Source organism: Sciurus vulgaris (genome assembly GCF_902686455.1).
Source record: "Sciurus vulgaris genome assembly, chromosome: 16".
Taxonomy (NCBI): Eukaryota; Metazoa; Chordata; class Mammalia; order Rodentia; family Sciuridae; genus Sciurus; species Sciurus vulgaris.
In genome coordinates, this window is record NC_136477.1 from 53470388 (window position 1) to 53496503 (window position 26116).

At 44.7% G+C, this 26116-nt stretch overlaps 1 protein-coding gene across 2 annotated transcripts in view; it reads right to left on the bottom strand.

Annotated features, from left to right (window-relative positions):
* Nucleotides 1–26116, bottom strand: part of COLQ (collagen like tail subunit of asymmetric acetylcholinesterase) — a 56625-nt gene that overhangs the window by 9429 nt on the left and 21080 nt on the right. For both annotated transcript variants that reach the window (XM_079114422.1, XM_079114423.1), the window contains exons 2-12: nt 21735–21847; nt 20193–20294; nt 16500–16544; nt 16159–16185; nt 14377–14448; nt 12569–12631; nt 12070–12096; nt 11394–11438; nt 11178–11213; nt 8221–8301; nt 3224–3329 (exon numbers count right to left, since the gene is read on the bottom strand). In XM_079114422.1, coding sequence (XP_078970548.1) covers nt 3224–3329; nt 8221–8301; nt 11178–11213; nt 11394–11438; nt 12070–12096; nt 12569–12631; nt 14377–14448; nt 16159–16185; nt 16500–16544; nt 20193–20294; nt 21735–21847 — 717 coding nt within the window. The remainder of the gene's footprint in view (nt 1–3223; nt 3330–8220; nt 8302–11177; nt 11214–11393; nt 11439–12069; nt 12097–12568; nt 12632–14376; nt 14449–16158; nt 16186–16499; nt 16545–20192; nt 20295–21734; nt 21848–26116) is intronic.

A 26116-nucleotide genomic window follows, 5' to 3' on the forward strand; every position in this document is an offset into this window, starting at 1 on the left:
CTCTCATGTTCAACTCAAACAACTTCTTAGTTCCTTACATCTATTCTTTTATTTTTTTATTTATTTTGGTACCAGAGATTGAACCCAGGGGCGCTTAACCACTGAGCCACACCCAGTCCTTTTGTGTATTTTATTTAGAGACAGGGTCTCACTGAGTTGCTTGGGGCCTTGCTAAGTTGCTGAGGCTGGCTTTGAACTCGCGATCCTCCTGATTACAGCCACTGGGATTACAGGTGTGCGCCACTGCGCTAGGCTTGCATCTGTTCTTCACAGCACTTATCTGTTGGTGATTCTATATATTGTGAGTTTATTAGATCAAGGTTTATCTCCTCCACTAGAACGTAAGGCCCACAACAGCAGATCTGGTGAGTGTTCTTATCCACCAGGGCTTGATGTGCAGTAGGAACAAGGTCCATGTTTGATAATTGAATGAATAGATGCAGCCTCTGGAAAATGCTAGAAGTCACCCTCCAGAAAAGCACTAGAGCAGGAGCCATCCAACCAGAATAGAGGAAGGGGAAAATGATGCAATGGAGAAGAGAATACATACCTGGGAAAATAGGGGGTCTTTGGAGAAGAGCTTGTCACTGGCTTTAGTACTATAGCATCTGGGGCAGCCAGGAATTGGGGACTCAAGTTTACAGATCCCAGGAGGGCAGGAGACAAAATGACCCCAGGGGATAGATCTGGTCAGGACCACAAGAAAGCCGCAGCTGAAGAAGGAGACCCCAGGGGAAAGACCCCAACTCCCTGAGCCTTTCTGAAGTGATCGACAGATCTGTCCAAGACCAGAAAGCTGATAGCAGGAGGGGAGGAGGTTCGCCCACATCTTATGCCAAATTGCAGTGGTTTGTTCTAATAAGAAATGTGACTATAATTCTGTGAGAAGAACTCCAGTCTTGGATTCTAGTATTTTCAGAAGAGCCAGAGACTCCACTAGCCCAGGAATATTGTGGGTAGTTAAGCACCTGGGGAAAATGAGGTGGGAATGTTTTGTGACCAGGAGTGTAAGAGTGGCATTGGAACAAATTTCTAGAAGATTCTGTGACCCCAGAAGGACTTCTCCAGAACCATGCCCTCAGAGAGCGAGTCAGAAATTTGCTAGTGAATTAGTGGTGGGGCTGAGGGTTGAACTCATGTTTGACCTAACACTGTGCCATTCATAAGACAAATTCCAAGAGTACTGATGCTTTCAGGAAGTCTGCAATTCCCAGGTACCATGTTGATTCACTTATACCCTGTCTGGGTACAGAAAAGACTCAGCCAAATTTGTAATTCAATCATCACAAATTGTATCCGAAGGGCGCTTTGCCTGTATTCCCTCCCCATCCCCCAACCCTCTTTCCCTGTAACTTGGGTAATTATAAAGCTCCCACCCTCTCCGACTCTGCCCCCTGTCCCCATCCCGCTCCACTGTGCAGGGCACCAGCACCTACGGTAACTTCCTGACAGGACAGGACTTGGCAGGGAGCCTGCTGCCACCACTGCAGTTTCCCTGCTGGTTTCCTCCCAGCTGCTGGAGGGCATCTGTTACTCCTGCCTACTTCCTGCCAGGCTGAACTGAAGGGCACAGCAACCTGAACTACACAACAGCAGCCAACAGAAGTGGAAGACTCTGGGGGGCAAGGATGGACAGCATACCCTGCAGCTGCTGGATCCTGCGCTCCATCTTTGCCCCCCCACCCCCAGAGTCTTCCACTTCTGTTGGCTGCTGTGGTGGCAGCAGGTGACAAGAAAGGAATCTGGAAAAGACAGAGGAACCAGTAGGTCAATCTCCAGAGGCTGTGTGGGGATCCCAGGAGCCGACTGATTGTGAACAAGGGTACCGCCTGGCAACTCTGTGACTTTATGGCGGTCACTCCTCTCTGAGGTTCAAGGTTCTTATAAAGGGAGTCCTGGACTAGCTAGACTGTTCAGCATGTGGTCTGTGGAGCCCAGGAACATGCCAAGATGGATTCAGAGCAGGGATTCAGAATCTTGGGTGGGGGTGTGCACCCCCTCCCCCAAGTAGGTCCAAACTTACTTTTATTTTTTGGTACTGGGAATTTAACCCAAGAACCCTTAACCACTAAGCCACATCCCCAGTCCATTTTATTTTTTTAAATTTTGAGACAGGGTCTCACTAGGCTGCTGAGGCTGGCTTTGAACTTGTGATCCTCCTGCCTTGGCCTCCTGAGCCTCTGGGATTACAGGTGTGTGCCATCGTGCCTGGCCCACACCAACTTTTATCAGACTCTCAAAAATACCCTTAGGAATTACTAGGGGGTTCTGTTCCAAGTCTGGATGATTATCCAATTGGGTTCAGGCAGAGGGATCTCTCTTCTAAACTATTTCCTCCTCTTCTCTCCTCACCTGTCCCCCACATTCAGCTAGACGGCAAGTTCCCTGAGGGCAAGGCCTGTAGCTGAGTCACTTGCACATCCCCGCATGGCACCCGGTAGGTGAGATGAATCGGGGGTGGCCCTAGCAGGGTGACAGGCAGCAGCCAAGCAGGATGTGGGCCATCTCTCTGGACTGATATCCCCTCCCTATGCCTTCCTTTGAGTTATTTCCTTTCTGAGGAGCCTCCTAGAGTGAGGGGAAAGAATCAAAGCGGGACAATAATCCTGCTCTTTGTAAAAGTCTGCTCTTTCTGTATGGATGATGGGTTCTGAGAGGCCTTACTTGGAGCTGACAGGGGAATAGCATACAGGTCTTATCTGATCAAATCAAACAAGGCAAAACAAGGTAGCAGTGTACCTATGCCCTCTTAGACTTTTTTGATTTCTTTTTAGTGATTCCATCCTATCTCCAATGCAAATAAACAAGGACTCCCTCATAACTCTGTGTAAGGTAGGAAAATCTGCAATGCCACTTCTGCTTCTGTGTTTAAGAGAATGTTTTGGAGTCACAAAACATGTTTCTTCTAGAAAAAGGTGTTGGTTGCTAAAATACATGCCCTTTTCACTGACAGTATAAATGACATCACAATGTTCCCCCTTCCCCGCGTCTTTTCTCTGTTTGTTTTCCAAAATACTAAAACAAAGCCAGAATGCCATTTATGACTCTTGTATAAATATGGAATAAGCCAAAGTGTGGAGAAATGATCAGGATATTAAAGTGCCTCTGGCAGTTTCTAACTTGAAACAGAAGGCAGAGCTCTATGGGCATTGCTTTGTCCCCTCTTGGGGAGGCTGGCCAGAAGTGCCACCCTGCAGATCAAGCCCAGAAGTGTAACTCTTACCTGCAGATGGGGGTCCTGGGGGTCCTGGGGGGCCTGGACGGCCAGGTTGACCAGAAGGCCCAGGCTTGCCAGGTGGGCCCATAACTCCACTATCTCCCTTCTGTCCCTGACAGAGAGAAAGGCACGGCCTGTTATTATACTGTAGAAGGCAAACTTCCTTCCCCATTTATCTCTAAATTAGGGACCACCTAGCCCTTAGGAGCTCAGGGCAGATGTAAGCCCAGAGGTCTTGGACCACCAAGCTCTTAGAGGACTCAGGGCAAGTGGCATTTGAGATACATAGTGACAGTTGTGAGTTTACAGGCCTTGGTTCTTGCTCTATCCCAGAAACATGAGAGCTGAACAGAACCAGCCCAACCCACTCCCCTGGGATGGATTAGGAAAGCCATGCTCAGAAGAGAGCAGGGGATTTATGAAAGTTCCCTCATATCAAGTGAGGCTTAGAATTCAGGCTTTCTGCCTGCTTCTCAGGACCTGAGAGCTGTGTCACCTAAGAGCTCCTCCCACTCACTGGCTTCCTGTGGCTGTCTGGATAAAGATCCAGCTCCTTCCTTCAGCTTATAAAATTGGGCATGGCCAGGCTTGCTAGTCCTGTTCCATTTTTTTCATTTTTTGGTCTTCAAAAGCACTATGACTCTTATACCCCTTCTCAAAACTCTTCTCTCTGCATCAGACTCCTCTTCCTTCCCCTCTGCCTTTAGGTTCCAGCTCAAAGTCGCAGCAAACCCATCCCTGACTTCCCAGCTGGACTCGGATCTCCCTGGCAGAGGTAATCCTAACATGCTCCATTTCTTCCATGGTGTTTATCCCAGATCACAGCACACATATTATTTGTGTGGTCATTGCATCAATGTCTCCCCATGATGCTTGAGCTCCCTGTGGGTTGGCATCTAGTGTTTACCTCCCCTGCCCAGATCAGATAAGGGAGGAGAAAGAAGCCAACCACACAAAGAAGAAGGAGATCCCTCCATCTATAAAACTAGAGTTTTCACCTTGACCATGGACCCTGGGAGCTCATGTGGTTGGTTCTGTGCTTCAGTTCTGTGCTCTGTAAAGTGGGGCCAGTGATTATCCACGTACATACGTTTTTTGTGAGGTTAATAAATATCTCAAAGGTGAAAAATGTGGTTTGCACACAATGTGGAGCCACGTAATCATCTGGGCAATTGGCCTGGTTTCATCTCTTTTCACACAGTAAAAGAAATCCTGATTTCTTTTTCTTTTCTTCTTCTTCTTTATCTTTTTTTGTTTTGCTTTTTGGTGCTGGGGATCGAGCCCAGGGGCACTCCACCACTGAGCTATACCCCCAGCCCTTTCTTTTTCTGATATGGATCTTGCTAAGTCACCCAGGCTAAACTGAAATTTGGCATCCTCCTGCCTCAGACTCCAGAGTACTGGGATCACAGGTGTGCACTAACACGCCTGGCCTGATTCTCTTAAAGGGAAGCATAACACAGAGCTACAGCTGTTCCACTAGGAGTGGAGTGTGCTCTTTTCTGCCTACTTTGGGGGCTTCAGGGGCAGAGAGCAGGCTCTCAGTTTCCCCTCAGCCCCGCCCCCTACCCAAGAACTGGTGTATGCTCTAGGCTCTTTGTGTGAGCAATTTGCTAACTACCTTTGCCCTAGGCCTGATGGGGACAGTGACTGATACTTGACATCTTTGGCCTGGCTCTCCTCACTACATTGTGCCTTGGCAAGTGTGCCCACCTGATGAAACACAATCTTCTCTAAGTCTGAGAAATACACATACCAGGGACTCCTTTTCAATCACAAGGTGACATGTGACTTGCTGCCTTGTTGACCTGTCCCTGGGGGCCCTGTCACTAATGCCCGGTGAGTTCTTAAACTTTAAAATGGGAACCATGAGGTCAGTTTGTTTCCAATTCCATCCTCATGGAAGGCGTTCTTAAGCTTTGGGCCAAGCTGAAGCATTCCGAACAGTAACCAAGACAGGTCCCAGAATGGCAAAGGAAGTCACACTGGCTTAATATAGCCACGGTTAAGGCTTGTTTTTCTAACAGCCAGGTCAGCTGGCTCAGAGCACAGGAAGTACACAGCTTGAAGGAGTTGGAGATGCTCCTGATTCTGACACCAGCTGTGAAGGCGTCTTCTGCTCAGAATGAGCCATGTCTCTATCAGTAGGACTCATGGAGCTGAGCTTTCCAGGAAAAGCTTTCTTTATTCTTCATTTGCCACAAAGTTGGGAGATTGCTCTCAAGGAAGTTGTTGTGTGTCCTTCATTGAAGGTTTTTATGATAAAGTCAACTGTTGCTTTCTTGGACCTGCCCAAAGGCAAGTCCCGAAGCAGGAAGGGGCTGGGGAGAAGATGTATGGGGGAAAGCCCTGCGACAGGTTTAAGTGCTAATCCTGGTTTTGCAACTGATTCTATTGTGGAGGGGTCTTGGGCAAGCAATGCCACCTTCCTGCTCCTCAGTTTCCTTGAAGAGATTGGATTAAGTGGTCTCTAAAGTCCTTCTGATTTGGAAATTCTAGTCTGAAATCCCTTCTGGATTTTTTGTTCCTAGTTTTGGATGGATTACAATAATCGCCAGAAGCTCTGAGCACTGCTGGTCCAATAAACACTAGACACAGGACTCTGCGCTAGGAAGTGAATTCCTGACAAAAATGACATCCCCTGGTGAGCTACCAAGGCTCACAACTCAAGTGTCAACTCATTAAAAGATACCAAGGACTTGAAGCACACTCGGGGTGTTGATAACATCTTCTAGAAAGGACGAGCTCATTCCCCTAGCTTCTCTGAGCTCCCAGATGTGGTTTTGGTGTAGCTCTTACTAGTACTCCAATGGAATCTATGTCAGCAGGGTCAGGAAATAGCCTTTCTGGCTTTGACTCTCCTAGGAGAAGTCAAACACCGTCCAAGAAAAGAACTAGAGGATGGAAGTCTAGAATCCCAAGCAGAAAATATTCTGAATGGGAATCATTGGTATGGAAGAAAGTGATGAAAGATTTCTCTCCTATTTTCTTCTTCTTTTTCTGAGTCTAGATTCAAGGAAATTAGTGTCTGTGGCATCATGGTGAAGCCATGGCCATGCTATCCATCATAACACTTTGAAAATTAGACTGGAAAGTTGTTACTTCAAAAATTATTGTGAGGTCTGCATTATCCATATGGGAACATCTGTCACTTCTAAATTTACCCGGAGAAGACCACAATTAGCCTCATAGTGGAACTGATTCTGAACCCTAGCTGTACATTAAAAAGTCTTAAAACAACAAAAATTAGGCTGATGGCCTATTCCAGGTTGATTGTATCATCTTTGGAAAATAAGCCCTAGATATCAGGGTAATGAGAGACAAACCTGGAATTATACCACTGTACCTGGTTGGGAATCTGTATTCAATCTCCCCTCCTGTTACAGGTAATTCTGATGTAAGCTAAAGTTTGAGGATTACAGGTCTGGTCTCAGGAAATATGTAGAAGAATGGAAAAAGCTTTGAACCCAAAGATATTCACCTTTCAGGGATCTTTATCACCTGGTTAGGTCTCTCTTGTACAAACAACCTATTGCTTATTCACGTGCTAACATATGATGCACAAATTAAAGATGTTTTTAAATGTTAATTAATATCTACAGGGGCAAGAAAAACTGTACATATTGTGTACATATTTTTAAGTTAAAAATTAATTTATAGTTAAAAAATAATTATACCTTGGATATGTAAGAAACAAACAACCTGAAACTGTAAAAAGAAATAATTCTGGAAGGAAATATTTGAAAATCACATCTTCACCACCAATAGTGTATATGCTTGAGTATTGGGTCTTTAGATTATTTCCCTCTTATTTTTCTAAATTTTCTAAGTTTCTCTGATGATTATATGTTAAATTTATAATGAGAAGGGAGATAAAAACCTAGTAAACTGAATGGATTCTAAATGTATCACCAGAAGAAACCATATTTGAGGTGATAGATATGATTTGATCATTGCACAATATATTGATTATATGTATTGAAACATCATAGTGTACTCCATAAATAAATATATGTATATAATTACTTGTTAATTAAAACTAAAATAGGGGCTGGGGTTGTGACTTAGTGGTGGAGCGCTTGCCTACCATGTGTGAGGTGCTGGGTTCAATTCTCAGCACCACATAAAAATAAATAAATAAAATTAAAAGGTATTGTGTCCATCGACAACTAAAAATATTTTTAAAAACTAAATTAAAACAAAAATACTTTCATAATGTTCAAAATGATATTTTTCTTCTAACATAATCCTTGACATTATAAAGCAGGTAGTGCAAGTATATACATTCATATAATCTATTTAAAATTAAGGTTACTTACCTACATTTAAGAAGTCTTTGAAATTAAAAAGAGCCAACAATATGACATTCAAAAAAGTAATGGGATGCATCTCTCAGACGTGCTGTCCTTTAGCAAAAGATCAAAAGTTTTTCTGAGACCCTCAGTATAACTCTAGAGCCAGCCACGGGAAATATGCCCTCCTCCTTCCTTTTCCTGTCACATCACCTGGCTTAATGCAGGAGCCGCTGACCAGGGGAGCTCAGAATGAACAATTTTCCTCAACCACTACAAACCCAATAAAAAGGACTGCTTACAAATTGGGGGCCAATGTAGGGAAAAATCCACTACCCTTGAGACCCAGAAGACCTTTCAATGTGGGGGGAAATCTAGGCTGTTCTCTAAAACTCCGTGCCTGGGACACTGAGGCAAAAAGCAGCTTTTCTGGGTAAATAACTTTATCTCCCATTCCTAGTTGCTTTGGTCTAGATAGACTTGTTCCCGTGGACTGAAGACGGCTCTGTTACTGATCTTGAGTACAGCATCCATGGCACATCCTGTGCTGTCTATTGGGCCTGTGGCTAGTCCGAGAAGCCAGACGTACCTGGAAATGCTGCTGCTTCTGCCCACCACCCCAGGGGACACGGGAGACTGGGGCAATGGATTAGCTCTGATTGATGCCGCCTCCCTGACCTCAGGAGGGGAAGCAAACCCTGGGATCCTTACCTGCTTGCCACGTTTCCCTGGTCTTCCTGTGGGTCCTCGGTGTCCTGCTATCCCAGGTTCACCCTTTGGACCCATTTCACCCTGGATAGAAGAAAGAGAAGTGAGAGGGAATTGGGGGGCGTGGAGTGGGCATATCTAGACAGGTCTAGCCAATCATTAACCATGAGGGAAGTCTCTAGATGATTTCAATTTTTTTCTAGATGGGCTGCCCTGGGAGCTTAGGAGAGGGACGAGGTTGTGTAAAAGGTTGACACATCTTCCAAAGAATAAGAAGGGAAGAAGCCAGCCCTGAGTGGGCTGAAGCAGCTAACCCTGTATGGGTTACTTCATTCCTGGGAGAGATGGCTGTGTGACGTTTTGGTGGCTAAATGAGAGAGGAAAAACCATATCCAGAATAGCCTGAGTGGGAGGCTTCTGCATTCCAGTCATTTGTGTACCTAATGCTACACAAACTGTCCTGGAGAAAAGACTTTTTCACTTTTAGTTGAAATTTTATGTAGTGCTTTGTGATGTTTGTTTTTATCACAAAATCAAATCCGTGGACTTTTTTTTTTTCCGGTATTGGGGATTGAATCAAGGGGCACTTAACCACTGAGCCATAACCCCAGGCCTTTCTTTTGCATTTTATTTAGAGACAGGGTCTCACTGAGTTGCTTTTAGGACCTCATTAAAATGCTGAGGCTGACTTTGAACTTGCAATCCTCCTGCCTCAGCCGCCCAAGCCACTGAGATTATAGGAGTGCACCACTGCACCAGGCCTGTGGGCTTTTTCATGATTGGACACCATTTGCCAGCTGTCATCTCTGGGGAGTTTCTGCTCATCTGATGTTTTTTATTTAAGATTATAGAGTTTCCCACTCTCTAATAAGCATTGCTTTGAGTTCATGCTCACTTTGATTTAGATGAAGACTTTTTTTTTGGGGGGGGGTTTCCAAATGTATGGTCAAATATTCAATATAATTATTGTAAAAGACCTAGAAAACACACGATATTCCTAACATATCGAACATATTGAACAATCAGAACAAAACGCACCAGTTGCAGAATTTCATAGGACAAGACCAATCTTTTGCAAAATCCATTTCTTCATCTTAATTTCTTTCCTTCTTCTCCACGTTCTCCTAGGAGCCCAGTTCTACTTAACTATTTTGGGGGGTCATGAACTCACAGGGCACATTATTCCAGTTACCCTCATACAATGCACCACCAAGTAGCCATCACAACCACAAGAGTTTCTTTAACAGCCAGGACCCAGGGAAGTGGCCTCAGCCACTCAGAGAAAATAGACACCCAGGCTCCTTTGCAGGTGGGGGTCAGGAGAGGTATAACATGATGGAAAATTCCAGGAGAGGCCAATATACAGTGAGGATCAAGCATAAACCTCTGAATGATCTGTCAGCTCAGCCAATACAAAGAATTTGTCCCTTCTTAAGACACCAACATCTTGTATCACCAAGAATTTTCTTTAAGTCTTTGAATTCTTTTGAACATGTGGCATCCTTTAGCATTCTCTGCAGAGCATGAGGGGATAGGATGGCTTCTATATGGTTGTGCCATTTTCCATTGGCTGGTCAGAGAAGGTCAGGGGAGGTCTTATTTGATAGGGAGGAAACAGCAGCATAAACAATATAAATTTTTTAAAGAGATTGTCAGAAGGAAGTGTGGCCCTTCTCTTTATCAACTGGAAGCAGCCAGTAATTTTTTGATCTAATTTCTCTCCTAAGACCTAATTATGGTTATCATATCAGCTCTGTCTTAAAACAGCCTACCACAAAGGAGGGAAGACAACTCTTTCAACGCCAGGTCTAGTAAATGGTGCAAAGGCCAGAGATGCTGTCTTGCTTAATTTTATAGTAATTTGTGATTCTTTGATTTTCACTGTTGTGCTGAATGAATGAGTGAATACCTAAGCTAAATCTTTTTAAATAAAATTAAAAATTTGCCTTTTTATTGTTTCCTTTAAATTACTTATACAATTACAATTTTAAAAATGCAACACCCCATTTAGGGTAGCAGGAACAGAGTTTCTGATACTTAAGGTGGTGATACAATCACAGTTAATATGAAAACATTTAAATATACTTTACTGGCTAGATACTGTCAGATAAAAATTATTTAGGTTTGGAAAATGATATCTTAAGTAAACTTTAAAAAGTTAAAAATACTAAGAAAGCATCCATTTGCATGTGTGGAGAATCATCCAGGGTGATTGTTAGTTTAGGAATTGTTCTAAATGGTCATTTATACACCTCTGTCTCTTCATTCCTTAGCAACTGGGGTTTGCAACCAGACCCTAACCCTAAGCAAAAGTCTTCAAAAATCTGTCAGCCATTTGCTACCTTTGTAACTGTCATTATATCTGCACACCACTCTATTGTTACTTGCTAACTAACTTTTCTTTAAGTTACCTGAACCAGACTCCATTTTTATTAGGCCTTATCCCAAGCAAGATAACCACTAAATATTTCACTTTTTAAATAAAATCTCTTTAAATAAAGAGGTTTATTCATTCAATAAAATAATTCTGTGCACCTGGAAGAAGACCGAAGAAAAGTTTAGGTAGCAGAGACATTAAACCAAAAATGGCTATACTTTGCCCTGAAGCCTGTGGACTAAGAGGGGCTTTGACCACTGCACCTCCAATGTGAATTCCTTGTCACAAGGTTCCTGCTTTTGAACATCATCAGTCTTCCAAGAAGTAGGAAAAACAAAGAAGGACCTCTTTCCACCTTGATGGGATGTGTTTCCCTGCCACTGACTGGAGGGAGGTCTCAGACCACCCTGCCTGCCATCCTCTCCTCAGTGTGTAAGGAAACTTGCTCTTCACCCTAAACCAGAACCTTCCACAGTTAAACTCGATTTCCATGATGGACAAAGAGGCAGGGCTCTCTTGTGCTTGGAGAACCTTTTGTTTTGTTTTTAACCGAGACCTATTTTCACTATTTCAGAGTACTTACTTTTTGCCCCAACATTCCAGGAAATCCTGGGAAACCCTGTAAAAAGAACAACAAGTATCACGATCATCTCTGAAATAACCCTTGAAAGGGCAATGGATGAGCCTGGTCAGTCATTTTTAAGATGGAGGCCTGTCAGCCCCATCCATCATTCAGTCTATACATGGTGTGAGCTGCTACTTCCATTGTAATTTATCATTTCTATGGACTGGCTATTACCTTTTCTCCTTTGGGACCCAAGTCACCCCTTTCACCTCTGGATCCCTAGGAGGAAACCACAGGAGAGAGTTAATGAGTTAATATCAAGGGGTAGGGTAGAGATTGAAGCACTTCAAACTGAAAAGCTCCCTAAGTCAACACCCTCATTTTACAAAGACATAGACTCACAGACATTGGGTGGTTCACTCAGCAAAGGAAAGGTTTGTGATCACCTTCTGTTTGGACCCCCAAACAGAATAATGAAGCACAACTCACAAAAAATCTTGGGTCCCAGATCCTTTCTTATCCCATAGGAAGTTTGTTGTCAGGTTCCTTCTGGCTTTTGTTTTGTTTTGACAGATGAGAAGCCTGGGTGGTGGAAGTTTGCTCTAAGGACACACACCTGCCACCTTCCTCCAGGATCTCCGTGCATACTGTGTCCATTCTCTACCAAACCAGACTTGATTACCTGCTGTACATGCAGAGCCTGTACCTTCACTGGGAACTCCCCCTTATCCTGCTTCAGGAGGCCCCTCACTTCCTCCTTAGTCCATTGACAAAGGACAGAGGAATAGCTAGGAATGGTTTCTGTAGTTAGTGACTAATGAGAGACCTGGGCCTGTCCTCTGCCCACCACCGACTGTGGACCCTGTAGCCCAGAACAGGCTCTGGGATGCCATCAGAGACAAGCACTGACCTTTTCCCCTCTGGATCCAGGGTAGCCCTAAGAGAAAGCAGAAAGTGCATTTAAAATCATCTCTGTAGGACCTGCGGGTGTGGTGCAAGAATGGGAGGAGTCCCTGGATGTGTGTTAGGGGTCTCCATATCACATTGCAAGTTTTGGTGGGGGTTGCAACACCAAACACAAAGATGTCTCAGAGGATTGTGCTCATACCAGGCCTCAAAAGAACATTGGTTTCCTCATCCCACATAGGTTTTCATCTGTTCTGTGGTCCAGAGGCTTGACCTTAACAGGCCAGGAGAATGGTAGGAATGGCATCCCTATGCCCCTGAACCTAGGGCATGATGTCCCCCAAAGGGTTGGTAAAGACTAGCATCCCGCCACTGGCTTTCTAATGTCTGTGACATTCTGCAGCCCAGGCTGGTGACTCCGCCCTTCCCATCTTTGAGGCCAGCAGCTGCTCTAGAGCCTTATTGAGACGATCTGGGGATATTCATCTGGACCACACACTGACCTTGGAGCCCATTGGTCCTCTTGACCCTGGCAAGCCCATCATGCCCAGGTCACCTTTTTCACCCTGTGTGAATTAGAAAAAGGAAAAGAAGACCCATGGTGACATTTCTTAGAGAAACTGGACTAAGAGAATCTTAGGTAGGACTGGGATGGAACTAGGAACATTGGGGTTGGATTGTGAATCTGAGATCCCCAAATGACCCCTTGCCCCCTCCAAAGGGGTCCAAGGCTCCATACTCCATCTTTCATTCTGGTATGAGATTAAATATAAAATGAAAATGTCCAAGGTAGAACAGATCTCCCAACTAAATACTTACTAAGCTGTTGTAAATGGTGATACTTGATCTTTTCCTAGAAAAGGTTGTGAGAGGATAGGGGAGAAAGCATGAGGGCATGGGGCCTCAGAAGACAAAGTGTCATCACACAAAAAAACTTTGTTTGCCTTGTTCTTTGCATATGGAGGGCCTTTCAGACATCTTCATACACTCTCACCCTAGATTTTCAGCCATGTATAGTGAATATCAACCTCTGGGTGTATACTATGGAGGAAGGGGGTAAGAATTATGGATGGGCTTTCTTGCCCCTCAGAACAGTTTGCATTTGGAACTTCCAGCATCTTCCATACTAAGACAACTCTAAACTAGGACTAATCATTGGGAATATAAGGTAAGCCACACACTGAACTTTAAATGTTTTTAGATATCACCTAAAAGGTAAAGTTAGCAAGTGAAATTAATTTCATCAACATATTTTATTTAATCTCATTTCTCAATTTAACATGTAGCAAATACAAAATTATTAATGATTATTTTACCTTCTGTTTTTTAAACTTAATACTTGAAGTCTGTTGTATATTTTGCATTTAAGAAATGTCCCAGTTCAGAAGCTAAATTCTCATTCAAAACACTTGGTCTGTTTTTAGATTTCAGAAAATTTATAGTTATTTCAAACATACTTGAAAGTTTTCAAATAACTAAAGTGAGTAAATGTTTTAAAATTCAGATTTGGATGAATTAAAATTAAAAATTCAGTTCTTGGTTGAACTAATCACATTTCAAGGGTTCAGTAGCCACCTGTGGTTAGTGGCCATCATGTTGGACAGCTCAGCTCTGTGCAGTGGATTTTTAAATGAAATTCCTTAGGACTTTTCCTAACAGGACTGGAAACATTTTTCTACTCCTATAGTATAGTCAATAAGGGAATCAGAGCAGTTGGTGACATTCACCCATCTACCCCTGACTTCTACAGTGAAATTTCTTAAGTCAGAGCCTCTCCACTCTGTCTATGTCTATACCCAGCAGTGAGAAGAACATAAATTAAGGCATGGGTGTGGATGTATTTGCTTTCACTATCCTTTCTGAGGAAGGGGGTTTCATCAACATTTGGCAATATCTCTCCCAATACGGGATTTCCGTCCTTCCCACCAGTGGACACCTCCCATCATCCTCCCCTCCCCAAGCTTTCATTCCCTGCCAGATCAGCACAACAGGAAAGAGCTTCCCAATCCCTTTTGGGTCATCTCAAGGAAACCAAAGAATAGAACACTAATTTTCAAGACATAGGAGAAGCAGGGCCTCTATAAAAGAAGGGAAGAGTACCCCATTTCTCTTCCCACAGGAACAGAGCCATTGCACTCAGCAAGGTCTGCAGACCAGGTGAAGGAGGAAATGTCTGGGGACCTGGGGAGAGTCCTCAAGCTCTCTTCTTCCTCCTCTTGAGGAAGTGATTCTTGACTATGTGCTAGGGGAGCTGCCATCCTCCCCGCTCTTCTTTGGATACCACATGAGCCCCAAAGCACATTACACTTACCCTGGGTCCTTCAGGGCCTGGCCAGCCGACAGGCCCAGGCATGCCAGGATCACCTGGGGGGCCAGGTCTACCCTTCAAGAACCAAGAACAAAAGTCAGGAAAAGTGGGCATGTTTCCTTCCTTCTAAGAATATCTGGGGTCCAGGTATGAAAATGGGGTCTCTAAACATAGTAGGACTCTCATCCTTGCCCTTTAAAGACTAAGGGCCTAAAATGTTGGGACACTTAGGTTTAAGTGAAATCCTTTGTCATATAGTATCACCTAACGGGATTTTATTTTACTCAAGTAATAGACTGAAAAACAAAGACATTTAGAATCCCTTTCCCACTGTCCTCCATTCCTTGAGTAAAATGTCCCCTACACTCCAGTGGGTTCTCTCCACAAGGATGGGCTGGGGCATGAGATAACATTAGCTTGGGGAGCAGTAGCAGATGCTGTTGGTACTCTCTCAAGGTTTTTCTATCTGCTCAGAATGCCCATCCCTAGTGGCTCTACTTCTTGCTAATGATTCATCTTTGCAACCTACAACTATGGAGTTTACCCTTGGGCCACTGAAGCTGCCCAGGAACTTACATACCTCCTCTTCCTGCAGTCAATAGTCCAGATCCCTTACCTCAAGGTGGGACAAACCACCAGGCAATCCACACTCCAGAGCTTCCCTAGGGATCAGGCTACTGAGGCTGAACTTCAGCTTACACCATACCTTTGCCTGGCTTCTCCCACTCTTTATAGGCACCTCCTCCTGAGAGTGCTCCCATACTAATTTATTCATTTGTGCATGTCTCTGCTTCTAGGAAATCCAGCCTCAAGGACTCTAAGAGAGGACTGGAGAATGGTCTATCTAGACCTCTACACTCATTGGCTAATTTCACAGTTAGCTAGAGATCTGAAGGGCTCAGAGATGCCAGGTGCTAGCATGTAACCGCTTCCTATTCCTGCCTCCCACATCCATGGCAGACATCACTAATCAACACAGACTTGTTCTGTCTTTGCACAGGGACCACCGCAGAGTCCTTCCTACTCTACTATTGCAGTTAGCCACTGTGCTGTGACTGGAGTTGTACCTGTACCTTGTAAACATCTGTTTAAGGCTTCTGTTGAGAGCGAAACCATCTGAATAAATCACTTAACCAGGAATAGAGTCATTTCTATTTAGAACCATAGGCATCTTTCTTAGTCGATGTTTTGCCCTTCTTTCATTCACAAGTCCTAGGGTTTCAGTACAAGTATCCACTCATGACAGCTAGTAAAATAGGCCACTGGTTTACTCCCTCTTGACACTAATAAAAGCCTGGATAACACATGTTGGGTTCACTCAGCATCACTGTAACCTTAAGTAATCTTAAGTAACTCCCATTTTTCTGGAGCCAAAAAGCAAAAGCCATCTGTTTTTGTCTGCTTTATTATTTTATTCCAGTTTCATCAACTAGATAGTGAGAGTCATTTTGTGTTGCTGGCTGGGGACTTGGAGGGTTTCTCTGATGGGTGACAGGATGAGATGACCTGAGTCTGGGAGCAATTTGGCCAGACTTGTCAGCCCTTGGAAGAAGTCCGAGTGCCTGGCAGTAGCAGGCTCCAGTTCCTGACTGAAGGAGTGGAAGAATGAGCAAAACTACTTGTTGTCATCAGGATGGCCACACCATCCCTGTCCACCTGGTACTGGTGGCCACAGGAGTGCGTTACTGGTTCCCCGCCCCAGGAGTGCACACACACTCACACGCATGTGCAGCACAGTTGCCCACAGTTGCCCGGGTGGTGCTGACAAACCAGCAGGGTCCATACCTTCCTTCCTGGTCGGCCAAGCTCCCCCTGTGGATGGAGAAGACAGGTAAACAGAAGCAGCTGTGGGAGAGAGATTCTGGAAGCAGAAGGCTTACTATGGCTGACGACTGGTCGAGGCAGCGTGGCTCAGCCAGTTGGCCAGTCACTTGGCTGGTCACATCTCCCCTGTGGTGCTAGTGGGCCAAATCAGAATATACCTATGGCCACAGCCCATTTATCAGGGGCCCATCCTCACATACTCTAGGCAGAATGATGTCAACCAGTAAACTCTCAGTGGCACCCCCATAGAACAAGCTGAAATTACCAAGGAGAGTTGGGCTGAAGAGAGGAATGGCTCATACCTTTTCTCCCTTTGGTCCTGTCTTGCCAGGAAGTCCAGGTGGACCCTACACAATTAAGACAAGAAGTGAAGAAAGACTATGCCCAACCAAGGCAGGACTGCTGGGGAGGGAGGAGGAGAGGGAGTGAGGTGCTAGGTGTGCTGGGCTCCTACAGAAGCAGCCTTGATCCCTATGTGGATGTGGGGCTCTGGAGGCCCTTTTCTGCCCGGCAACCCACCCCCCTCTCTATTCCTCCTTCTCCTCAACTTTCTTGGCACTGTGTTTCCAGCAGTACCATGGTCGTAATGCTGACACATCCACTCTCTGTGACTTTAATTTTGTCCCTAGAGCCTTTTGATGGCCTGAAAAATCCTGAGTGCTTGTTGAGAATAATTGAAGAGTTTTGCAGAAATCCTGGCAGCTGAAAATACAATGATTCACCATCTCTCAAGTCTTTTCAGCTACTCTCATTAAACTTCTGGGGAACCTAACAAGAAGGAAGTTAAGTATTTCACCCAGCAGCAGATGACTTAGAATCCCCAGTGGTTGATCTATGGGTACCAAGTGCCAAATAATTCTCCCCTTCCCACCTTCAGCAGCAAAATTCTTTTTTACTTTTTTTTTTTTTCTTTTGGACTGGGGATTGAGCTCACAGGCACTTTATCACTGAGCCACACCTTTAGCTCTTTTTATTTTTTATTTTGAGACAGAGTCTTGCTAAGTTGCTGAGTCTGGCCTCAAACTTGTGATCCTTCTGCCTCAGCCTACTGAGTTGCTAGGATTACAGTATCTTGCAATGTGAGCAAGTAAACTCACATTGGTCAGCCACAGGAGTGACATGATGCCATCTCAGGGGCTCCGGAGCCCATTGCCCCAGTGCTATGCATACCCATAGCCAAATTGCAGCTGTTCTACTTACAAGTCTGTGAGATGCACAGTCATTGTTTCCCAAATTCCCCAGGACTGCAGAGAGAAATCCATCAAAATCTCTTGGGCTCCCACTACTTCCCTAAGATCTGAATATGCACAGTGTAAAGCCTGTTTGAAATAGGATTTCTTATCAGGCACAGTGGTGCACACCTGTAACTCTAGCAGCTTGGGAGGCTGAGGCAGGATGATCATGAGTTCAAAAACAGCCTTAGCAATTTAGCAAGGCCCTAAGCAACTCAGTGAGATCCTGTTTCTAAATAAAATATAAAAAAGGTCTGGGGATGTGACTCAGTGGTTAAGCAAACCAGGGTTCAATCCCTGGTACAAAATTTTTTTACAAAATGGGATTTCTCTGAAACGTGTCAAAACCACCAAGAGCCCCCTCAGCCAGTGATTCCCAGATATAGCAGCACATTCCAATCCCCTGGTGATCTTTGAAAAAACTCCTACAACCCAGTTTGCATCCTGGACCAGTTAAATAACTACCTCAAGGGGAGAAAATATAAGGGTCAGGAATTTTTGAAGCTCCTTAGGTGATTATAGCAAACTGCCATCTTTGGTTTATTTGCATTGTGCTTTGGGAAGGGGATGAGGAAAGAATATTCATTCCGTTCTCTTCATTCCTCCAAGCCTTAATTTTGGTCATTTCTTGAAATGGTTAGAACTACATTACAAGTTCATTGTGTTCTGGCTCAGTGCTTCCCAAACTGTAATGAGAAGGTGGTTCACTGGGATGGGGCAACAGGGGTGGGTGGGGGGCTTGTTAAATGTTAAAATGAAGATTCTTATTGAAAGGGTTTGAAGAGGGATGAGATTCTGCATTTCTAACTAGCTTTCAGGTGATCCCAATTTTTCTGGTCTGCCCATCTCACTTTGAGAAGGGACAGCATTCACATAGTTTTAAGTGAACTGAAGTGGCTGCATAGACCCCAGGGTTGGGCAGTCAGCCTCCCCATGAGTAATATAAGATGGCACAAAATTAGAGATGTTCAGAATGACCAAAGCACCGCTGCTCTGAGGTCGGCAGAGGATACCCCTTTATTGCCCGTTCTTTATCACTTCTATAACCAACTCTGGGTTTAAAGTCCTGTTTTCTTTATTGCATTCAACAAATGTTCCTGGAGAACAGGTTATGACCCATGCACTAGTGTAGACTGGAATACAATAATCAGTGGGATGGACCATGTCCCTGTATCTATTGACCAGGGATCAGTAAACTTTTTCTGTACAAAGCCAGAGAGTGAATAAATACCTTGGGCTTTGCAGGCCACATTTGTTCTCTTTCAGAACTACTCGACTCTGCTATAACTTAGAAAAACAGGCTGTTGCTGGATTTGATCCACAGGTCATAGTTTGCCACAGAGCCTACATTTTACAGAGGGGAAGCCAAAGAGTTGGTGTAGGCCAATGTGATCAAGTGTGGTGATGGTGGAGTGAGGTCTTGGGACTGGGTTGGTGAGGAAGGCATTTCTGGGAGGTGGCACAAAAACTGACTTCTAAGTGATCAAATGGAGTTGGCTTAAAAAAAAAAAAAAAAGGAGCTGGCTATGATAACAAGCTGAGGGAAGAACTTTCCAAATGGCAGCAACTCCAAGTGCAAAGGCCCTAAGGTGGAAAACAGCTCTGAGAGTCTGAGAACCCAAGAGAGCTTCACTGTGACTGAGCTGGGTGGTGATGGAGGAGGTGGAGCCTATGGTGGGGATATGGGCTGGAGTCCCCTGCTGTGGAGCTGTGTGTGTGTGTGAGTACTGGACATTTAATCCAGGGGTGTTCTACCATGGAACTACATCCTCAGCCTTTTTAAAAAAAATTTTTCAGAGAGGGTCTTACTAAGTTGCTTTAGGGCCTCGATAAGTTGCTGAGGCTAGCCTTGAATTTGTGATCTTCCTGTCCCAGCCTCCCAAGCCACTGGGATTACAAGTGTGTGCCACTGTGTTCGGTTGCTGTGGGGCTTTGTAACCCAGGGTTAGGAATTTGGCTCTTAGTTTTCCAGTGATGGCAAGCCACAGGAGGGTTTACTTACACAAGTCACAATTTCCATGCATCCTGCATGGAAAGGCACTTGCGGAACCGACCGCTCCTGTACTTTCTCCTCCCATCGGGGGCCCAGAGACCAGTGGGTGTCCCTCACTGATGGAGCCCCTCCCTGAGGCAGGCCAGAGGAGCAGGAGTCTGAGAGGGGATCTTTGGAGGATCTCTTTTGTTTGTCCAGAAAATTCTTTCTCTAGCATTTTGCCTGTTCCTCACTTTTCCCTCCCCTTTTGGTGGGGAGAGGTGGGCTGCTTGGTAGCAATACCAGGGGCCCAGAGAAGCTCCAGGTAACAAGTTCCTCTTGCCCCCCCACTTTCCTGCACAGAACACAGGCACCTCTGGGTCCACAGATGGGGCCAATGGTTACATTACCCATTAGCATCAAGTGTTTGTCCAGTGCTAACTAAATAATAACCACATCCATATAGGCAGCTTCTCTTCTGATCCCCCCAAATTCAGTATGACAGGGGCAATTAAAAATATATCTTGGGTTGTTTATTTCTTTATTTTCCTTTCTTTCTTTCAGTCTGTTTTCCACTTGCAGGGACAATTGTTATTATGCCCCTGGCATAGATGAGGAAATCACAGCTGGGAGGTCAGAATTCACCCAGGTGGCTCTGGAGTTGCAAGTAAGTAGGGAAAGAAAAGCAGTTCTATATCACATTAAAAGGGATAGACAGCAACAGGCTCTACCCAGGGGCCTCCCCTACTTAGAAGAGAAGGCAGGAGGGAGGGGTCTGGTGGAACACCAACCTGGGGGCCAGGGGGTCCAGGGGAGCCGAGCGAGCCCTGCATGCACGGGGACTGTGTGGTCTTGAGTTCCAGGAGGAGATTCTTCATGTCTGGGGAGAGAAGCTTCAGTGCAAAGTAACACAGTGTTAGAGGTCAGACTCGGGGGACAGAGGGATGACCTTTCGGGCCATCAGTTTCCATTCTCTCATCTGCTCTTGAGACACACCTGGCTTGAATGGATTACTGAGCTACAAAGGTCACTTTGGATGGAGTTAGGAAGCTTATTTCAGGACCTTACCTAATGTCTAGGATAGGACCATCCTAAAGAAATATAATGCAAAAGAAATATCCAAAATAATGAGAACCACATTGTAGTTTAAAATTTTTCCAGTAGCCACATTTTTACCTTTTAAAAAGGTAAAAAGAAACAAATGAAGTTAGTTTTTAAATACATTTAAAACTATGTTTTAAACCCAACATACACTGAATATTATCATTTCAGCATATATTCAGTATAAAAAGTGACCAATGAAGTATTTTACCATCTTTTTTTCAACCAGGTCTTCAAACTCTTGTACTTAACACATGCAGTACCTCCCAATGTGAACTAGTCACACTGCAAGTGCTCATAGTGCTGGTGGTTTTGGTGCTGGACAGTACAGGTTTAAAAGGTTCTAGAAAGATCTGAGTGTCCCAAGTCCCTAAAATGCCCTGGATGGTTGTTTTATAGGTCTTGAGTCCTGCTCCTTTCCCTCACCTTTTTTCTTTCTTCTCAAAATCTGTTCCCCCTCATACCTCAGCATGGCTACTGAAGGGCTCTTTCCTATGTCACTCCATGGACATGGTCTACCTAAGACATGGGCTGTGGAAGACAATTTCCTGTTTCTTTTCCTTTAATTGGCACATAATATTTGTACATATTTATGATATACTATGATAGTTTGATACATGTATGCAATGTGTAATGATCAAATCAGGGTAATCAGCATTTCAGTCTTCTCCAAACTTTATCATTTCTACGTGTTAGAAACCTTTGGGCTCTTAAAATATATTGTAAATTGTTATAGAATGTAGTCACCCTACTGTGCTTCGTAACTCCAGTAGTGGCTTTGGTACCTGTTAAACAACTTCTTTCTATCCCCCTTCTCCATTTCTATGCCCTGCCCCTCATTTTATCCAGCTCCCCCATTCATATCATGCCCTCCAGGGAATTTCTTAAGTACTTGGGAAGAAGAAAAAGGAAAAGGGAAATTCCACATCTGAACAGCTGATGGGAACCCAGAAAGTTATAAATTTACCATTGCTTTAAAAAAGGTGGGACACTTTGCCAAATTCAATTCCCATGTGAGAAGACTCCCTCTCACATTGCTGATTTAAGATAGCAGGAGGACAAATATGTTCCAGAAACTGCAAAGTGTCCATTCCAGGGTTTAAACTCAGAGTGAGAGTAAAGGGTTGATTCTGTAACAGGGGTCGGCAGCCAGCCCCTGTTGAGTGGGTGGGGTGCAGGGTGGGCATTGAGAATCCCAGAGTTCTATGCTCTCTCATGTCCCATGTACTCACCGGACTTCGGCCCCCTCTGAAGAAGGGTGGTGGGAACAGTGGGGGTGGAGGGGGCGTCAGCAGGCAGCATGCTTTGTGGCTGCCACGCTTCTTCTGATCCAGGCCAGGAAGCGCTGCGTGGAGAAAACTGCTGCTCGTTAGCACGAGTTCAGAGCTAGGGCCTCTGCCATGCCCATCACACCCCAAGGAGATCCATGTGGCCACCCGGACTTCCAAATCTAATTTCTAACCTGTTAGAGATGGGAGCAGAACTTCTGTTTGCTACTTGAAAAGCCCTTGTATTGCGTTTGCTGAATTAAAATGGTGACATTGTAAGATCCTTCTTCACAGGTTGGTAAATACCTAGGAGTGAAATTGCTGGGCTATAGTTCGTGTCTGTGTTCAGCTTTAATAGAAAATAGCAAGCGATTTTCTAAAGAGGTTACACCAACTTACATTCTCACTGGTCAATGAGTTTCTCCTTCTACAGAGACTAACTCTCCATTTTGCAGATGTGGCAAGTTCAGATAGTAATTGGGGAGTTGTATCCCTGGTAGTTAGGGAGAAGGAAGTGTTAAGAACTTTGATATTAAGGAGGAAATTGTTCAGCCAGGAAGGCAGCAAGGGCTGGAGGTAGTGATAATTGATTTCAAGGTCTTCAGACCCATGATTAAATACAGACTCCAGGATGAACCCAACTACTATGTGTAACTATGAAGATCTAAGAAAAAAATAAAATAGAGACTTCACATATATTTGAAGGTCACTCATTTCATAGAAAGTCATAGTTTAGTGTCTCAATACTTGGGTGTCCTAATTCTAAGTATGATGAGGTATAGAAAGACCTGGGACCTTTAGAGCTTGATTTTCAGGTGGGGCCTTGCCCATGTTCCATGTTGAGGCATGCTTTATGAAAATAATACACAAGTTAAAGCCCAGTAGATTTCTACAAAGTGAACACACTCTAGAAACCAGCACCCAGATCAAGAAATAGAACTGTCTAGCACCAGAAGCCCCTTATGCTCCAATCTGTGTTCCTCACCCACCACCATCCTGAATTCTAACACCAGGGATTCATCTTGCCTATTTTGGCATTTTATATAAATGGAATAATACACTATGAATTCTCGTGTTTGGCTTCTCTTGCTCAACAAGAGTCATCCCGGCTCATATTTGCTGTTGTGACTACTGAATGGAGTTCCACCTGGTTAAACCACAATACACTCGTCCATTCTGCTGGGCAATGGTGATGTTCACTGGGATGATGCACTAACACCCACCAGAATGGCTAAACAAAAATGGGGGAGGCTTTGAGGAAGCAAAGTCTGGCTTTGCTCTGGATTGGACACTGTCAGAAAGCAAGGGCTACTCTGATTAGAAACCTTCTTTTTTTTTTTTTTTGGAACCAGGGGATTGAACCCAGGGGTGCTTGACCATTAAGTCACATCCCCAGTCCTTCTTATTTTTTATTTTTAGACAGTGTCTCATTAAGTTGCTCAGGGCCTTGCTAAGTTGCTGAATCTGGCTTTGAACTTGCCATCCTCTTGCCTTAGGCTCCCAAGACACTGAGATTGCAGGCATGCGCCATATTCTTATCTAGAAGAGATGCCACAAAGGTGACAAAGATGTAAAACAGCCAGAACTATCATATGCTGGTTGGTGGAGTGTAAGCTAGTATAACCTCTCTGGAAAACTGCTTGATATTTTCTATTAAAGCTAAATACACACATATGCTATGGCCCACAATTTCACTCCTAGTTATTTACCAACAGAAAGGTAGGTAGGTGTATTTTCACCAAAACATGTGTACTTAGAAACAATATTATTCATAATTGCCAAAACTCATGGTTTTTTAGTTCCTAGGTTTTTTTTTTTTTTTGTACCAAGGATTGAAACCGGGGGAGCTCCACCTCTGAGCTAAACCCTAGTCCTTTTTATTTTTCAGTTTGAGACAGGACTCAGTTAGTGGCCCAGGTTAGTGGCCCTCAAACTTGCGATCCTCCTGTCTCAGCCGCTGGAGTGGCTGGGGTTGCAGGCGGGCGCCACCACTCCTTGGTTCCCAGTTTTAGCCTCAGGATGGGGCCCTCACCTGCACCCCATAACAGAACCTCTGACATCACAGAACATTTGCAGGTTGCCCCCCACTTGCCTCTCACCCCTGATCTCAGTCTTTGGTCTTCTCACTAGGAAACTTCTCTTCACCTCCAGGCCAAGGCTGACTGGCCCTGTTAGCTTTTCCTCTGGGTTTATCCTCATGTTAGCTCTTCCCCACGGGGTGAAATTGTTTCATTACATCTCCCTGATTAAACTGTGCTTTCCAGGAGGACAGGAGCCAATTTTCATCAACAGGGTCTAACAGTGTACATAGTAGACAGTAGGTGCCCACTAAAGTTTGCTGAACTGATTTATACATAAAAACACACACATACACCGGGCTTGATCCCAGGGACACTTAACCACTGAGTGACATCTCCAACCCTTAAAAAAACAATATTTAGAGACAGAGTATCACTGAATTGCTTAGGGCCTCACCAAGTTGCTGAGGCTGGCTTTGAACTCCCGATCCTCCAACCTCAGTCTCCCGAGTTGCTGGGATTACAGGTGTGCACCACCATGCCTGGCTGAACTTATTCATGACAAGCACTACAAGGCAGTGTAGTTCATGTGCATAAATTTACCTAATCCTCATGACAACCCTGAGGATTAAATGCTATTATTATTACCAACCCCATTTTGCAGGTCTGTTAACCAAAGTAATGAGTTAAGCAATTTGCCCAAAGTCATATAGCTAGTAAGTGACAGAGCCCAGACTTGAACCTAGGCAGTCTGGTTTGAGAATTCTTCCTCATAAACTCTATACTATGACTACTATGGGTAAAAGTGAAGGTCAGGGGCTGAGAGGGAGGCGAGGCGCCCCCTAACAACCGCTGGAGATTATGGTATCGATGTTTTCCAAAGACCACTGAGAATATAACTAGTCCAACCAAGGGTTTTACTGACTCATTGCAACAAGCCTGTACAATCTGAGGACCCTGGAGGCATCCCAGTAAGAGAGTGTTAGAAAGAATTTATTCTAGGATGTGGGTTTTTGCTAGGTAGTTTAGAGGGAGACCATGAGAAGCAAAGTCTGGTTTTGCTCTGAATTGAATGCTGTCAGGAAGCAAAGCCTACTCTGATATCAGGCACCTGAATTCTCAACTGGAAGAAGCGAAGGCTGAAGCTGCGATAGGTAAACAGCAGCCATTACTCATAATGGCAAGGATGAGGGAAGGGTCGTTCCGGTGGCTGGACGACAGCCTTGTTTTTGTCTGTGTTTGGTCATGGTTTTTGGGTGCTCCTGTTTTCATGCTGATCCATCAAGGTCACGGAATGGTGCTGCCTGACATTGGTGCTCTGGAAAATTGTTTATGTGCTGCAGGGGACGTAGGGCAAGCTGCGAACACCGGGTCAGCTCCAGGTGTCACGGGCTGCTTTTTCCTAGTGGTGAAATCAATGATAAGAGTTAAATTGTTCTTTTTTTTTTTTTTTTTGGTAGGGAGGCACTTAACCACTGAGCCACATCCCTGGCCCTGTTTCATATTTTATTTAGAGACAGCATCTCGCTGAGTTGCTCAGGCCCTCACTATGTTGCTAAGGCTGGCTTTGAACCCACATTCCTCCTGCCTCAGCCTCCTGAGCCACTGAGATTACAGGCATGTGTCACCACGCCTGGCGGTGGGTTGTTCTTGAACTTGACATTAATGCCAGTTCTTTCCTAACGCGTTCACTAACTAGGAGTGGGCAGCTTCAGTGGTCACCCTACCTTGGGCACTTGAAGAAGGTGGCAGATGTATACCAACCCCCAAGAACCTTTTAAGGACCCTCAGCCACAGTTTCCCGTCCATCTCTCTTTTGCCTCTGCAGATGACTAAGGATGGAGGCTGCAACTTTCCGCAGACTCTCTCCCTGCCAAGGTCACCTGAGAACCTGGCAGTTCCCCGCAGCTAATCTGCACCCATTCATTTTTCCAGCCCATATATGGCTTCCAGTGACTTCCTTTCCCCCACACCTGTGTGGCTCCCATTGATGAAACAGTTTGTATCATTTAATGCAGTCACTTTGCTTCTCTGATTTCTTCCTGGAAACTGGAGACCTCTACAGGGACCATAAATTATCAGTTGCTTTTCTTGCTGAGGCATCTGCTTTGCCGTCCCGCCTCACCCTGAATTCCGCCTCCCTCTTTCCCCCTTGACCCACTTCATCTGTGGCAGGTGAAGGCCATGGATTTCTGCCCCTCCCCCGACTCCCCGGAGCTGTTTGTTTTTAGCCCAGTCTAGTTTATTTACAGCTCATGCCAGCTCAGAATATTTCCATCAGGTGGACATGTTCGGGAGCGGCTTTCCCCCTTTCCACCCTCCCATCAG